Source organism: Dama dama, chromosome 2, assembly GCF_033118175.1.
Source record: "Dama dama isolate Ldn47 chromosome 2, ASM3311817v1, whole genome shotgun sequence".
NCBI lineage: Eukaryota > Metazoa > Chordata > Mammalia > Artiodactyla > Cervidae > Dama > Dama dama.
Window position 1 is genome coordinate 5,473,593 of NC_083682.1, and position 15,190 is coordinate 5,488,782.

The 15,190-nt window shown below is 54.3% G+C and overlaps 1 protein-coding gene and 1 pseudogene across 1 annotated transcript; both read left to right on the forward strand.

The window, feature by feature from the left end:
* UNC93B1 (unc-93 homolog B1, TLR signaling regulator) lies at positions 1 to 9,918 on the forward strand. The gene is made up of 11 exons (XM_061162287.1): positions 1 to 186; positions 342 to 483; positions 1,046 to 1,199; positions 3,615 to 3,776; positions 3,993 to 4,125; positions 4,469 to 4,562; positions 5,104 to 5,228; positions 5,691 to 5,873; positions 6,713 to 6,986; positions 8,108 to 8,226; positions 9,162 to 9,918. Exons 1-11 carry the CDS (start codon positions 91 to 93, stop codon positions 9,495 to 9,497), a joined length of 1,818 nt encoding a protein of 605 aa, XP_061018270.1. The 5' UTR covers positions 1 to 90; the 3' UTR covers positions 9,498 to 9,918.
* A 3,443-nt stretch (positions 9,919 to 13,361) lies between these two features.
* Positions 13,362 to 14,787, forward strand: LOC133067753 (small ribosomal subunit protein eS26-like; annotated as a pseudogene).
* The last annotated feature ends 403 nt before the right edge of the window (positions 14,788 to 15,190 follow it).

A 15,190-nucleotide genomic window follows, 5' to 3' on the forward strand; every position in this document is an offset into this window, starting at 1 on the left:
CCCGGGGCGGGGCGCGGCCGGTCCCGGCGCCGGGAGGAAGTACCGACCCCCTGCCTGGACTCCCGGGCGAGTCCTCCCGCGGGTCGGGCCATGGAGGCGGAGCCGCCGCTCTACCCTGTGGCGGGGGCCGCGGGGCCGCAGGGCGATGAGGACCGGCTCGGAGTCCCCGACGGGCCCGAGGCCCCGGTGAGCGGGGACGCGGATGGCGTCGGGGCGCGGACACCGGGAGGGCCTGGGTCTCCCTGGCGGGAGAGGGATGCGGCCCCGGGGGGCGAGGGCAGCGGGGCTGGACGCGGGAGCGGCTGGGATGTGCCTTTGCGAGCGGCAGTGGTGCCCCGCAGCTGGACGAGCTGGTGGGCGCGTACCCCAACTACAACGAGGAGGAGGAGGAGCGCCGCTACTACCGCCGCAAGCGGCTCGGCGTGCTCAAGAACGTGCTGGCGGCCAGCGCGGGCGGCATGCTCATCTACGGAGTCTACCTGGGTAGGTGGCCGGCGGCGCACCCCGCTGGGGGCGGGCTGGGCCCCGGGCCCAGCGAGGAGGCACTGCCCATGGGCTCCGCGCGGGGACCCAAGGCTCCCCCATCCTCCTCCGACTCCATCTGCGGATCTGTTTCTCAGAGAAAGAGAAACCTCGGCCTCCCTTCCTCTTTCACTTCTCGATCTGCGCCCGTGCAGATGCAGCTGTGGCGCCCCCTCAGTGGGGGCGTCCCGGGGTGGGGGCCAGCCTCGGCCCTCGAGAGTGTGGGGGCGGCTCTGGGGGCCCTGGGCGGATCTGCTGCCATCCTCGGGGCGGGGGGCATGGGGGCTCTGGGGTCCGAAAGTCTTGCAGAGCGACGCAGGGGCGGGGGGGGGGGGGATCTAGATTCAAGTCGCTGTCGTTGCCACTGACCGGTGGGACCTGGGCCTCCCCGCTGTTCTCCTGGGCATTGGAGTTAGGGATCCCTTTGGTGCCTGGAGCTCCCTGCTGGGCTTTGCGTTCCCGCCTCTGCTGGGTTGACCCCAGAGCCAGGCGGCCCCCTCCATGCCCGCTCCCTGCCCCCCAGGCCTCTTGCAGATGCAGCTGATCCTGCATTATGACGAGACCTACCGCGAGGTGAAGTACGGCAACATGGGGCTGCCCGACATCGACAGCAAGATGCTGATGGGCATCAACGTGACGCCCATCGCGGCCCTGCTCTACACGCCGGTGCTCATCAGGTGCGCCGGCCACCGTCCCTGCCAGGGCTGGGCTGCCCGCACTCCGACCTTGAAGGGGTGCAAGGGCTATTGGACACCGGGGTCTCCAGCTGCCCTGGTGTTCCTGGGGGCTGGGGAGAGGCCTTGCTGACCTGGAGGGGTGAGAGAGAAGGGGTGAAACCCAGGTTTGGGGAAGAAACAAGAGCTTTGACCTGGGACACCGTGGGTTTCAAGCAAGAGAAATTCGCTCTGGCTCCTTCCCTCAGCTTGCCCGTACCCCATGTGACATCACTGTCGAGCCCTGCTTTGTGGCCTGTAGCCACAATGAGCTTATGAGGTCAGGGCTGTGGCGTTTCTGGAAAGAACCTGATCGGCTAGCAAAGCCCGGGGTCACACCCCAGGACCCATCAGCGGTGGCAGTGTTGAGGGACATTGCTCACTGCAAAGGGCATGGTTGGGCCGGTGCCCTGGGGGTGTCTACTCCAGACCTGAGCCTTACTGGCATCCGGGGCCATCGCCAGGCCCTCCACAAGAACCTAACCACCAGGTGGTAGGTCTGTGTTCAGATGGGACCCAGAGATCAGTGCGTACACTGGATCTCTTCCCCTGTCTTTCCAAAACAAGAGCAACCCCGCCCCACCCCCAAGCTTCTGGGCTGTTTCCTTGTCTTAAAATTAAAGAGAGAGAGGGGGTGAGGGAGAGAGAGAGGCTGAGAAAGAAAGGAAGGAAGGAAGAAAACCTCCTAGGATAAATTTTCAGACCTGCCCTGACTAGGTCAGAGACATATAAAAGGCTTTATGGCTCTTGAAACCTATCACTGTTATTCACAGCGACCTCATTTCCTTTGTGCTGGGCATTTTATAAGCATATCGCATTCCCTACAATCCAAGGTGGATGCTCTAATCTTAGACACAGGGAGGCCAAGAGATTGAACCGATTCCCACAGGCAGAAGTGCAGACTGGAAAGCCTGAACCCAGGCAGAGTGACTTGGAACCCCATGCTTTCCCTACCCCCATACTCCCAGGTGGACTTTCCAAAGGACTGTACCACCTGCCTGAGCACTGACTGTGTCATGTTTAAAACCACAGCCTCACCAGCAATGAGTGTTAGTAGTTTTACTTTTTGCAGTTTCAAAATGTACAGTGCAGTTTCGGTGCCCTTCCCCAAATAGATCAGGGGAAGCTGAATGTCTCTTTATTAGATGGCAGTTCAGTTCAGTTCAGTCTCTCAGTCGTGTCCGATTCTTTGTGACCCTGTGGACTGCAGCACGCCAGGCTTCCCTGTCCATCACCAACTCCTGGAGCTTACTCAAACTCATGTCCATTGGGTCAGCGATGCCATCCAACCATCTCATCCTCTGTTGCCCACCCCCTTCTCCTCTTGCCCTCAATCTTTCCCAGCATGAGGATCTTTTCCAATTAGTCAACTTTTTCACATCAGGTCGCCAAAGTATTGGAGCTTCAGCTTCAGCATCAGTCCTTTCAATGAATACTCAGGGTTGACTTCCTTTAGGATTGACTATTTTGATCCTAGGTGTGTGACCACATGATCATGGTTATCTAGGTCATTAAGACCTTTTTTGTATAGTTCTGTGTATTCTTGCTACCTCTTCTTAATCTCTTCACAAGCAAGTATACTCCAATAAGATAAAATAAAATAAAAAAGAACCAGGACCCTATTGTAGAAGAGAAAGCAATTGTATCAGAAAACCAGAGTCACTGAACTTTGAGCTTGCTGGAAACTCAAACAAAGAAAGGAAATAATGAGCACAAATACTCAAAACAGAAAAACAAAAACCAAAACAAAGCTAATCCCAAGATGAGAGGGGTGGTTTCTAACCCGATCAGCCTCCACACTCTGAATGGGCCCTTATCCTGTCATTTGTCAACCCCTTCCTAACATAGTGTGAAACTTTCCAAGAGCCAGTGAGGCTGTTGTTCTAGGAGCCAGTGAAGAGGAAATTTCCCAACTGACCATGCTGGACTGAAAGGGCAAAGTGCAGAGGGGACGTGGCGCTAGGGCTCTCTGCGTGGTCCTCAGTTTTCCTCCACCCAGTTTCCTGGGACAAGTTCCTTAGACATTCGCTTTGGGTCCTGCAGTCACTGTTCATGGGTAGAGGAGGGGCCTTGTGTCCACAGGCCACTGTCTCCTGACACCTTCTCCTCGCTTTACCTCCGCTGTCCCTGCGGTGGCCATGAGAAGCTCGCAGCTGGGGCACGACGCACGTTACATCGTGTGGTTACAGGGCTCACCTGAGGCCACCAGCAAGTCCGTATCTCTGAGACTCTAGTTCGGGTCCCTCGATTCCAAGGCCAGGGGTCTCTCCCCACCTCACCCAGCCTCAGGAGCTGGGACCCGGAGTTGTGGCCCCTGTGGTCTGGGGCCGCAGCCGCCTAGGTAGCCCGTGGTGCCAGCATCCTTCCTACCACCTGCAGGTTTTTTGGCACCAAGTGGATGATGTTCCTGGCTGTGGGCATCTACGCCCTCTTTGTCTCCACCAACTACTGGGAGCGCTACTACACGCTTGTGCCCTCAGCCGTGGCCCTGGGCATGGCCATTGTGCCTCTTTGGGCCTCCATGGGCAACTACATCACCAGGTGAGTCTGGTGGACAGCAGGGTGGAAGACCGGGAACCCAACAGAGCTGTACTGCCCACCTCAGCTGGCGGACCTTAGGCCAGCCTTATTTGCCCTCTGGGCCTCAGCTTCCCCATAGGTGGGACACAGGCCAGGTAGCACATATGCCTGGGTACAGAAAGTAAGGCATCTGGCTCACGTAGAGCTGGGGAAAGCCTTCTCTCCTTTGTGGTCCAGGATGGCCCAGAAATACTATGAGTACTCCCACTACAAGGAGCAGGATGAGCAGGGCCCCCAGCAGCGCCCACCGCGGGGCTCCCATGCACCCTACCTCATGGTGTTCCAAGCCATCTTCTACAGCTTCTTCCACGTGAGTGCCATACCTGGGGACCCTGGGGGCAGGCTATTCCAGGCCCAGAATCACATATTGCAGCCCATCCCACAGTCTTTCCAGCCCTCTAGTCCACTGCCCTTTCTTAGGCCAACCCTTGCTTGCTTACCTCTGGTGACAGAGACCTCATTACCTCACTGTCCATGGTGCTGACCAGGAGGACGTCCTCCTGCAACGGGCACCCCCCACCACCGGACTGCCCCCCAGAGGTGGGAGGGTCCCTGTCCTCCCAAGGCTGTGCCCAGACCCCTCCCAGATGGCGCCTGTGCGCTCCACCTGGGTCCGTGCCCCACACCTGACCCACACCACCCTCTGCCCACAGCTGAGCTTCGCCTGTGCCCAGCTGCCCATGATCTACTTCCTGAACCACTACCTGTATGACCTGAACCACACGCTATACAACGTGCAGAACTGCGGTTAGTGCTCAGGGGGGTGGGTTCCCTAAGGTCTGCTCGCCTCCCCCACTGAGTCACCCGCCAGACACTGGGCCCTCAAGGGCAGAAAGGATGCCCTCGCTCACAGGATCCAGAGCTGAGAGCGTGCCGTCACAACTCTGGTGATCAGGAAAAGCAAAGGGCCTTGTCATTAGGACATCTGACTCAGCCAGGGGTCAGGGTAGGATGCATCAGGGAAGGCTGCCTAGAGGAGGTGCCATCTGGGCTGAGGCTGCCTGTGGAATCTCTCAGGATCAAGTATACCCTCAATGCAGGGAGATGTATGGAGGTGGGAGGTGGGCTGGCAACCTGGGGAGAGGTATTTTCAGCCCCCTTGGCCCTCACCTCCAAAGTGCTTTCCAAGGGAACCCTGCCTTTGCAGGCACGGGTCCTCAGCCACCCCCTCTAACACTCCCCTCACCCATCTGCTTGGTCCCATTTCTTTATGGCTGAGTTGCCAGTGTGCCCTGCTCCCTGCCTCACGATGCTCCCCCCCCCCCCCCCCCCCCCCCCCGTTTCTCAGGCACTAACAGCCAGGGCATCCTTCTCGGCTTCAACAAGACGGTTCTGCGAACGCTACCGCGGAGCCGAAACCTCATTGTGGTGGAGAGCGTGCTCATGGCGGTGGCCTTCCTGGCCATGCTGCTGGTGCGGCCCGGGGTGGGGGTGTGGCGGGGTCGGTCTGGGGCCCCTGGCGGGGAGAGAGGCGGCTTCGTCTGAGTCCGGAGTCAGGGCTGAGTCCTCGGGAGGGGATCTGAGCCTACGCGCTGGGCTTGAGGCTCGGAGGCGTGGCCGATGCCTGTGGACTGAGAGTGGAGTTGGAATACTGGAGGCCAGTGAGAGAAGGTCCAGGCCACATCCGGGGTCGAGCTGGAGACAGGGTCCTGGAGGACTGGTTGTGACACCGGGTGGAACCGGGCGGAACCGGGGGTGGGGGGATGGGGGGCGGGGCGAGGGTCCGAGGTGTGGCTTCAACCTGGGGGCGGGGCCGGGAGGCCAGTCCTGGGATTTGCCCGGGGCGGGGCTGGGGCTTAGGGAGCGGGGCCGAGTTCAAGGGGCGGAGCCAGGGCTCCCGGCTGCCCGCCCCCTCCCTCACCACCTGGCCCGCAGGTGCTGGGCCTGTGCGGAGCCGCATACCGGCCCACGGAGGAGATCGACTTGCGCAGCGTGGGCTGGGGCAACATCTTCCAGCTGCCCTTCAAGCACGTGCGCGACTTCCGCCTGCGCCACCTCGTGCCCTTTTTCATCTACAGCGGCTTCGAGGTGCTCTTTGCCTGCACTGGTCTCGCGCTGGTAAGTGCAGCCTGCAGAGGGTAAAGCCAGATAAAGTCCACGACATCCCGTTAAATTTGAGTTTCGGATAAACAAGTTTCGAATAAGTTTCAAATAAGTTTCGAATTGATCACTTCAGTTCAGTTCAGTGGCTCAGTGGTGTCCGACTCTTTGTGACCCCATGGACTGTAGCATGCCAGGCCTCCCTGTCCATCGCCAACTCCGGGAGTTTACCCAAACTCATGTCCATTGAGTCGGTGATGCCATCCAACCATTTCATCCTCTGTCGTCCCCTTCTCCTCCTGCCTTCGGTCTTTCCCAGCATCAGGGTCTTTTCAAATTTCGAATTTATAAGTATGTGTAATACAAATACAGTCGGCCCTCCACATGTGCAGATCCAGAGGGCCCACGGTATTACCCCATTTTATAGAAGAGACCTGAGCATCTACAGAGGGTATCCGCAGAGAGTCCTGGAGCCAAACCCCTGCAGACACCGAGGGACAATCATAGGCCCAGATATCCTTCCCCTCTCCTTTTGCCTCTCTCCCCCAATCCCTGTGTACCTTGGGAAAGTTACTTTCACCTCTCCCAGCCTGCTTCCTCATCTGGGAAGTGTCTAATGACTCACTTCCAGTTGAGACAGAATCGGGCCCAGAAAGTGTTTGGTTCCACGCGGGTTCCAACCTTGGTGTCTGGGGCCACTGTCCAAGCATTTCCTCATGGTCTATCCCTAAGGAAACTTCCCACAAGCTTTGGAGGAAGTTGGCCCTGTGGTGGCCGTTGAGAGGGCAGGATGTGGCCTGACCTGAGTCAAAGAGCCTGGGCCAGCTGACCACCAACCTCACCCCCGTCCCCTTTAGGGCTACGGCGTATGCTCGGTGGGGCTGGAACGCCTGGCGTACCTCCTCGTGGCTTATAGCCTGGGCGCCTCGGCCTCCTCGGCCCTGGGCCTGCTGGGGCCGTGGCTGCCACGGCCGGTGCCCCTGGTGGCTGGGGCTGGACTGCACCTGCTGCTCACTCTCAGCCTCTTCTTCTGGGCCCCCAAGCCCCGGACGCTGCAGCACATCTGGATTCTCTACACAGTAGCCGTGCTCTGGGGTGTGGGCAGTGCCCTCAACAAGACTGGGATCAGCAGTGAGTACAGCCGTGGGCCCTGGGTAGCTGGACAGGGGATCCAGTGGCTCCTCGGGGCAGTTGTGGGGAGCACAGACATCCCAGGGACAGGCTTAGGGTCAATGGACACTCTGGAGGGCTGTCATGAGGACTGTGCCTTGGTGGGTGCAGGTGGGATCCCTATGCACACTGTTGGGGGGGGGGGGAAGTCCCGTGGACACTGCAGGGACAGATGGGGGCAGTGGACACCCTCAAAGCAGGTATGGAGTCACCTGCATGAACATCCTGTCGACTCCCAGGGCAGGCATGGGACCAAGGGTGACATTGTGTGGTTCCGTGAGCTGAGTATGGGGCTCTGTGGACACCTGTTCAGTTCAGTTGCTCAGTCATGTCCGACTCTTTGCGACCCCATGAACTGCAGCACGCTAGGCTTCCCTGTCCATCACCAACTCCCGGAGTTTACTCAAACTCATGTCCATCGAGTCAGTGATGCCATCCAACCATCTCATCCTCTGTCGTCCCCTTTTCCTCCTGCCTTCAATCTTTCCCAGCATCAGGGTCTTTTCCAATGAGTCAGTTCTTCACATCAGGTGGCCAAAGTATTGGACACCTGTTAGGAACCATGTAAAAAAAACACTGGGGAGGCCTTATTTCATACTAGGGGGCAGGGTCCACCTTGGCATAGTTTTCAGAACACTGGAAACATATTAAGGTCTCTGCCCCAGAACAGGTCCATTGCATCCCAGAATAATAACCAGGGTGTGTCCATTAGGGGGCTCACTGGAAAAGTCCCTGATGCTGGGAAAGATTGAAGGCAAAAGGAGAAAGGGTCAACAGAGGATGAAATGGTTAGTTAGCATCACTGACTCAATGGACATGAGTTTCAGCAAACTCCGAGAAATAGTGAAGGACAGGGAAGCCTGGAGTGCTGCAGTCCATGGGATTGCAGAGAGGGAGACGACTGAGTGACCCAACAATAATGAACCACTAGGGGGCAAGCCAGGACCGGTTTACAACAGCTTTCTAAGGGCTCTTGCCAAGGGCTGGGACCAGCGCAGGGCATGGGGGGATCCCCAGAGGGAGAACCGCAGCTCTGGGCCCCACCTGGCTCCTCTCCCCTCTCTGCCCGGCCCTGTCTGCAGCACTCCTGGGAATCCTGTATGAGGACAAGGAGAGGCAAGACTTCATCTTCACCATCTATCACTGGTGGCAGGCTGTGGCCATCTTCACCGTCTACTTGGGCTCAAGCCTGCCCATGAAGGTGAGGACCCTCCCTACTTGACTCCCTAGACAACAGGTACTTTTGAGTGCCCGCCCTGGCCTCACAGACGCTGAAAGGCATTCTCTGTCCAAGAGCCAGACCCTGGGCAAAGCCCACTGGCTTGTTACTTACTGCTTCATCTCCTGCCAGCCTCAGTTTACCTGTGTCTGAAAGGGTTCATAGTTTGCCCTCTAGCCTTGTGGGCACGTCCCAGCTGCCTTGTAGGCTGTTCGGTCACCTGTTAACTAGATGTTGGGCTCTGAGCTGGATGCTGAAAGTCTCTCTCCCTCCTTGACCCTCAAGGGTCCTGGCCAACGTTAAAAACAATTAAAAATTTTTTTTTATTTATTTGACTGCACTGGGTCTTAGTCACAGCACACAGGATCTTAGTTGGAGCATGTGGGATCTAGTTCCCTGGCCAGGGATTGAACCTGGGCCTCTTGCATTGGGAGCACAGAGTCTCAGCCACTGGACTATTAGGGAAGTCCCTGGTGAACTTTTTTTTTTTTTTTTTAAATGAAATAGCATAGGGAATAGCTGGGAGTATGCCTGTGAATATGTGTGAATGTACTGCCTTATGATGTAAAATTATTTCTGACTGCCTGTTACAGTCAAACCCTGTAACAAGTGTCATTTATGGTCCTCACATGTAAGGGAGAGAGTAATTTAAGCCCTGTTAAGGTGGGCCAAGCCTCCGTTCACGTCTACCCCGGGAGGCAAAAGGATTATCAATACAGTAAGGGAAACCGAGGCCCTGAGAAGTAGGGTGGCCGGCCATAAAGGACGGAGCTGGGGTTCGGGCCTTGCCGGCAGGACGGTACCCAAAAAGCTTGGCTGGACCCCAGGAGGAGGGACTGCGGCTGAGCGTGCCTCTCCGGGCGAGGGGCTGGGCCGGGAGGGCCGCGGATCCCCTGCATCCCCCGCTGTTTGCCCAGGCTAAGCTGACGGTGCTGCTGGTGACGCTGGCGGCCTCCGCCGCCTCGTACCTGTGGATGGAGCAGAAGCTGCGGCGGGGCGTGGCCCCGCGCCAGCCCCGCATCCCGCGGCCCCAGCACAAGGTGCGCGGCTACCGCTACCTGGAGGAGGACAACTCGGACGCGAGCGACGCGGAGGGCGAGCGCAGCGGCTGCGCAGGCGGCGGCCGGGGGCGCTGCGCGGAGGAGGAGGCGCCGCCCGCCGGGCCACGGCCCGGCCCGGACCCAGCCGGTCTCTGCCGCCGGCCCTGTCCCTACGAACAGGCGCAGGGGGGCGACGGGCCGGAGGAGCAGTGAGGGGCCAAGCGTGATCTCCGGCCTAGGCTTGACGCGTCTCAGGTCGGCGCCCCTCTGATTCCGCGCGCCAATTTCAGGAAGGACCCTCTGCGCGCCCCGCCCCGAGTTCAGGAACGCCCCTCCCAGAGCCTGGCCACCTGGAGCTTGGGGTCCTCCCCGCAGCCTCTTCCAAGGCGGGCTGGGTCCTCGAGACCCCTCCCAGTGTTCAAGAGACCGCACAGCGGAAACCCTCCTCTGACCTTAGGGGTCCTCTCTCCACGACCCCCTTCCCGGCCCCAGCCCCGGGGCAGGGACCCCGCCGGCCCGCCCCAGCTCCCGGCTCCAGGTCTGGGCCGATTGATGTGTCGCCCGCTTTGCACATTCTATCCCACGGTCCGTATGACTTTAAGAAAATGGGCAATAAAGAGATTTTTGTATTGTCCTGATTGGGAAGCGTGTCGTGGGTGAGCAGAGATGGCCCGGCGTGTGTGGCCGGGTGACCTAGCCGACTGGGGCACTGGGGTCGCCTGCCTTGAACTGAAGTTGGGGAGGGAGGGTCCCCTAAGCCCTGCTCACCAGGCTGTCCCCGCTCCTGGAGGTACCGCCCCTCCCCACCCCCGCTGGCTTTTGCCAGTTCCACCCCACCCACCCAGGACAAAGAGGCGCCTGGGCTTCGTCAGTAGGGACCTCAGGGGAGTGTGATGGGGGCAGCCAGCCCCCCAGATGGTCTAGAGGAGGGGATGGAATCCTGCAGCCCAGGTCCCGCTGCCCCCTCCTCTAACATCCCCAGCCCTCCTGCCCCACCCCCATCTTTTCTTTACCCCTTGGGCGGCTTCTGCCCACAACTCCCCAAGGGACTCCTTTTGGGGCCAAGTCCATTTCTGAGCCATGCGAGGGTCACCCTGTGTCCAGTATGGGCCTGGGGCATTGATGTCCGAGCCCAGCTAAACTTGGCTGCTGGTCTTCCGGGGTGACAACCTACTCTGTGATGTCCATGAGGGATGCAGATGCTGGTGGGAGGGGCAGACCCCTATCCCCCGAGGTCACCCACCACTGTGGGGAGAGGGGACTGAGATCCCCACAAGGGGACCACAGGAGGGTCCTGGAGCCCAGCTGCACCCCAGCAGATCCGTACCAGCAATGCTGGAGCCAAAGCATTCCTCCTCACAGCACATCCACCCCTGGCTGACTCCCAGACCCTTGTCCACACCCACTTCGGCATCGGTCTCCTAGTTTCTTCCACCCAGTGTGGCCCTCTCTCCTCTGCCTCCCGCAGACCTCACTTGAGTTTGGTTCCAGCAGCCTCAGCGGGCCCTGGAGCCAGACTCTGGAACTCAGACAGGGGGTCAGCCCGTCTGAGCCACTTTCCTCCTCTGTAAACAGTATCTGTGGTGGCACCAAGGTCCACAGAGCCTGTAGGAAACTCACAAGGGCACAGAGGATATTTTAAATTGTCTAAAATGTGGACATGTCCCCGCTCTGAGCAAATTAACAGGTTCAGGTGGTTCACAGTTTCAGCGTTAGATGACACCACAAATCCTTTCATGTCACATCTTTGAGAAGGTGGGTTTCCTGTGGTTTCGGGATAAAAAAATGGACATAACCATGGAGCAAGAAATGAGACCGGGGGTGTCCCATCTGATTTCAGGTTTGAGAAGCTGACTGGTGCACACAGCCAGTTTGTAAGTCACAGTGGTTATTGTTGTCGAGTCATTATGTCATATCCGACCCTTCTGCGACCCCATGGACTGTAGCCCACCAGGCTCCTCTGTTCATGGGGTTTTGAAGGCAAGAATACTGCAGTGGGTTGCCATTTCTTTCTCCAGGGGATCTTCTCAACCCAAGAATCAAAACAGTCTCCTGCATGTGTCTCCTACATTGTAGGTGACTTCTTTACCACTGAGCTACCAGTGAAGCCCGGTGGTTATTAGTGAAGGAAATAAAAATGCCATTTTTTCTTTCTTTCTATTGGTGTGTATTATTCAATATATTTTCTAAGTGACTACTAAGTTATTAGATCATACTTATTTATTGATTGGACCTAAAATAATTCACAAATAGAACAGTTAGATATTTCTTTTGGCTTAGGAGCACCGTGAAAAAATTACTGAGACACTGAAGTTTCAGGACCAGGGAACGCTTGGGCAGCTCTGTGTTAGCAGAGGGCTGGCATGGAGTTACCCACAGGGAGTCCCTCGTTGGACCCTGGGCCCCCCTCCTGCCTTGTCCAGAGAACTGCAGCATCTTTTCTGGCCCCAGCCTGGGGACAGAGATTAAACCTATGGTCTGTGATGCCCCAGGCCCTGCTCTGAACCAGCATAAACTAGTCACCAAGTTGTTTTTGGCAGATTCGAGGATCCTGCCATTAGGAGGGCAGCGAGGCCCACTCCTCTCCACAGCCTTCCCAGCAGGTGATCTCTAGACTCAGACAGATGAAGGGGCTGAAAACTGCCTGCCTCATACACAGACTTTCAATGACAAGCAGACCCAGACTGGGTCATGAGGGGGGGCTGGCACCCTGTCCTCCCCGTTCCCCAGCAGCATCTGGCATGGAAGGCAATATTCTCTGATGGCAGATGTAACGACCTCCTTCTGGCAGGGTTCCAGCCAAATTCTAGACAGAGCTGGGCAACCAGATGCTTGAGCCATAAGCAGGGCGGGGCATCATTTGGAAAAGTGTGGGTGCCTGGGCGTGCCAGGCAAGCGAGGGGAGGGGAAGGCAATGGATCTACAGCTGGCCACAGTTCAAAGTCATTTCCAGGGATGAGCCCAGGCACGCGGAGCAGCCGCCTGGGAAAGAGCATGACTTCCAATGACATGCCTTGCAGGTGGGTAGGCTCCCCATCAGAAGACTCCACACCCCCCCTCTTACTGCTCCTGGCAGTTGGACAAGACCCACAGACAGACACACGGAACAGGCCACACCCATAACAAGCAACACACACATACACACCCAGAACAAGCAGGATAACTCGTCATGGCAGCAAGCCCCAGCAGGCCAGCTCTTACAGGGACGCCTAATTAAGCCATCAGATGTGGATGCTCCATCCTTTGGCAGCTCCAGGTCTGGTTGTAAAGTACAATATTGATGTCTCTGTCACCTCTGGGTAAGGGGACCGGGTGGCCGTCTGGACTCCAAAGTGGAAAGTCAGAATCAGCATCATGGTCTTGGCTTCCGTGATTCTGTGTCAATCTGCCCTTGGGTAATTTTAAAAATTATATGATTCCAAGACTCTATTGTATAAGATTTTAACTATCTTCTCAATATGGATTTGCCTCTTCTAGCCATTTCATGTAAAACAAATCATTCAACATGTTCCCTTTGATGTCTGTTTTTTTTCCCACTTAATCTAATGTTTTCAAGTTTCATCCATATAGTAGCACATGTATAGGTTCTTCATTTTTTAAAAAATAGACTATATTTTAGAGTGGTTTTAGATTCGCAGCAAAGCTTCATTCCTTTCTAAGGTGGGATAATATTCCATTGTATGGATACACCATATTGGTTTACCCTTTCATCCACCGATGGACATTTGGGTTGTCTCTACATTTTGGCTGTTGTGAATAATGCTTCCACAAACATTCATGAACAAATATTTGTTTGAACACCTGTTTTCAATTTGGGAAAGTGTACACCTAGGAGTGGAATTGCTTGGTCATGTGGTACCTATGCTAAACTTTTTGAGTAACTGCCAAACTCATTTCTAAAGCAGAGGCATCATTTGACAGTCTCACCAGCGGTGTATGGAAATTCTAATGTCTACACACCCTTACCAAGACTTGTTATTTTCTGTTTTTATGGTTTTTTGTAGTTGTCATTTCATTATAGCTATCCTAGTGGGTATTAAGTAGTACCTTATTGTGTTTTTGATTTGAAATTCTATAATGATCCGTGAGACTGGACATCTTTTTGATCATTTGTATATCTTCTTTGGAGATAGGTACGTTGCTATTCAGGTACTTTGCGCATATTTAAATTGGAATTTTTACTTCTTGTGGCTGAGTTGTGAGACTTCTTTATATATTCTAGATATATAACCCTTATCAGATTATATTGCAAATGTTTTCTCACATTCTGTAGGTTGTCTTTTTACTTTCTTAATAATGTCCTTTGACGCACAAAAGTTTTCAATTTTTGTAAATCCCAATTTATCTATTTGTTCTTTTGTTGTTCATGCTTTTGGTATCATATTTAAGAATCCACTGTGAAATCCAAAGTTATGAAGATTCACTCCTATGTTTTCTAAGAGTTTTATTGTTTTAGCTCCTATATTAGGTTGTTGATACATACTGAGTTAATTTTTGAATATGGAGTTAAGTAGGTATTCAACTTCTTTGTGTGTGGTTAGTCTGGTGTCCCAACACCATTTATTGAAGAGACTATTCTTTTCATAGCTTCCCTAGTGGCTCAGTTGGTAAAGAATCTGCCTGCAATGAAGGAGACCCAGGCTTGATCCCGGGATGGGGAAGATTCCCTGAAAGAGGGAATGGCTACCCACTCCAGTACTCTTGCCTTTTTTCTTTCCATACTGGATGATCTTGGCATCCTTGTTGGAAATCAACTGGTCATTTGGGTTTGTTTCTAGACTCTTAATGCTATGTTTTTGGTCTATCTATCTGTCAGTCCTTAAGCAATAATCAAAATGTCTTTAATTACTGTAGTTTGTAATAAGTTCACACATCAGGAAATGTAAGTCCTCTAACTTTGTTTTTCTTTCTAAATACATTTTTTACTATTTAAAAGATGAGGATTGGACTTACATATGAAGATTGGCTTTTCCATTTCTACAAAACATTAGAGTTTTGATAGAGATTACATTGTATCATAGATCACTTTGAGGCGCATTGCCATATTAAACATTATTCAGTTTTTCATCTCTCAGGCCTTCACTTCCAAGGTGACCAAGGAAAAAGAAGGAACAACAGTCAGGCCAAAAAGGGCGGTGGCCACGTGCAGCCCACCCACAGCGCCAGCTGTGCCCAGTATGTGCTTAAGGACAAGGCCATTAAGAAGTTCATCAAAACATAAGTTCATCAAAACATAACAGAGACTGCGGCCATCAAAGACATTTCTGACGCAAATGTCTTCAATACCTACGTGTCTCCCAAGCTGTATGTGAAACTACAATACTGTGTGAGTTGTACCATTCATAGCAAGGTAGTCAGGAACCATTCCCGTGAAGCCTGGAAGGACTGAACACCCCCACCCCAATTTAGAACGGGGGGTGCCGCCCCGTGACCTTTGCCAAAGACCAAGTGGGGAGCTAAGTCCTTAATGAGCAAAGAAAAACTGCTCTCTGGAAAAAGGTGAAGTCAAAATTATATTTTAAAAAATATTAAGTTTTCCAATCCATGAACATGGGATATCTTTCCACTTATTTATATATTCTTTAATTTCTTCCTGCAGTATTTTGCAGTTCAGTGTAAAAAAATTTCCCCTTCCTTGGTTAAATTTATTCCTAGGTATTTTATTCTTTTGGATGATATTGTAAATAGAATTGTTTTCTAAATTTCCTTCTCAGATTGGTCACTGCTAGCATATAGAAACACAGCTGATTTTTGAGCGTTGATTTTATATCCTGTAACTTTGCCAAATGTGTTTATTAGCTCTAGTAGTATGTGTGTGTGTGTTGTATGGGATTTTTTTTTTTTTAACCTCACCACATGGGTTGCAGGATTTTAGTTCCCTGACCAGGGATCAAACCCAGGCTCTT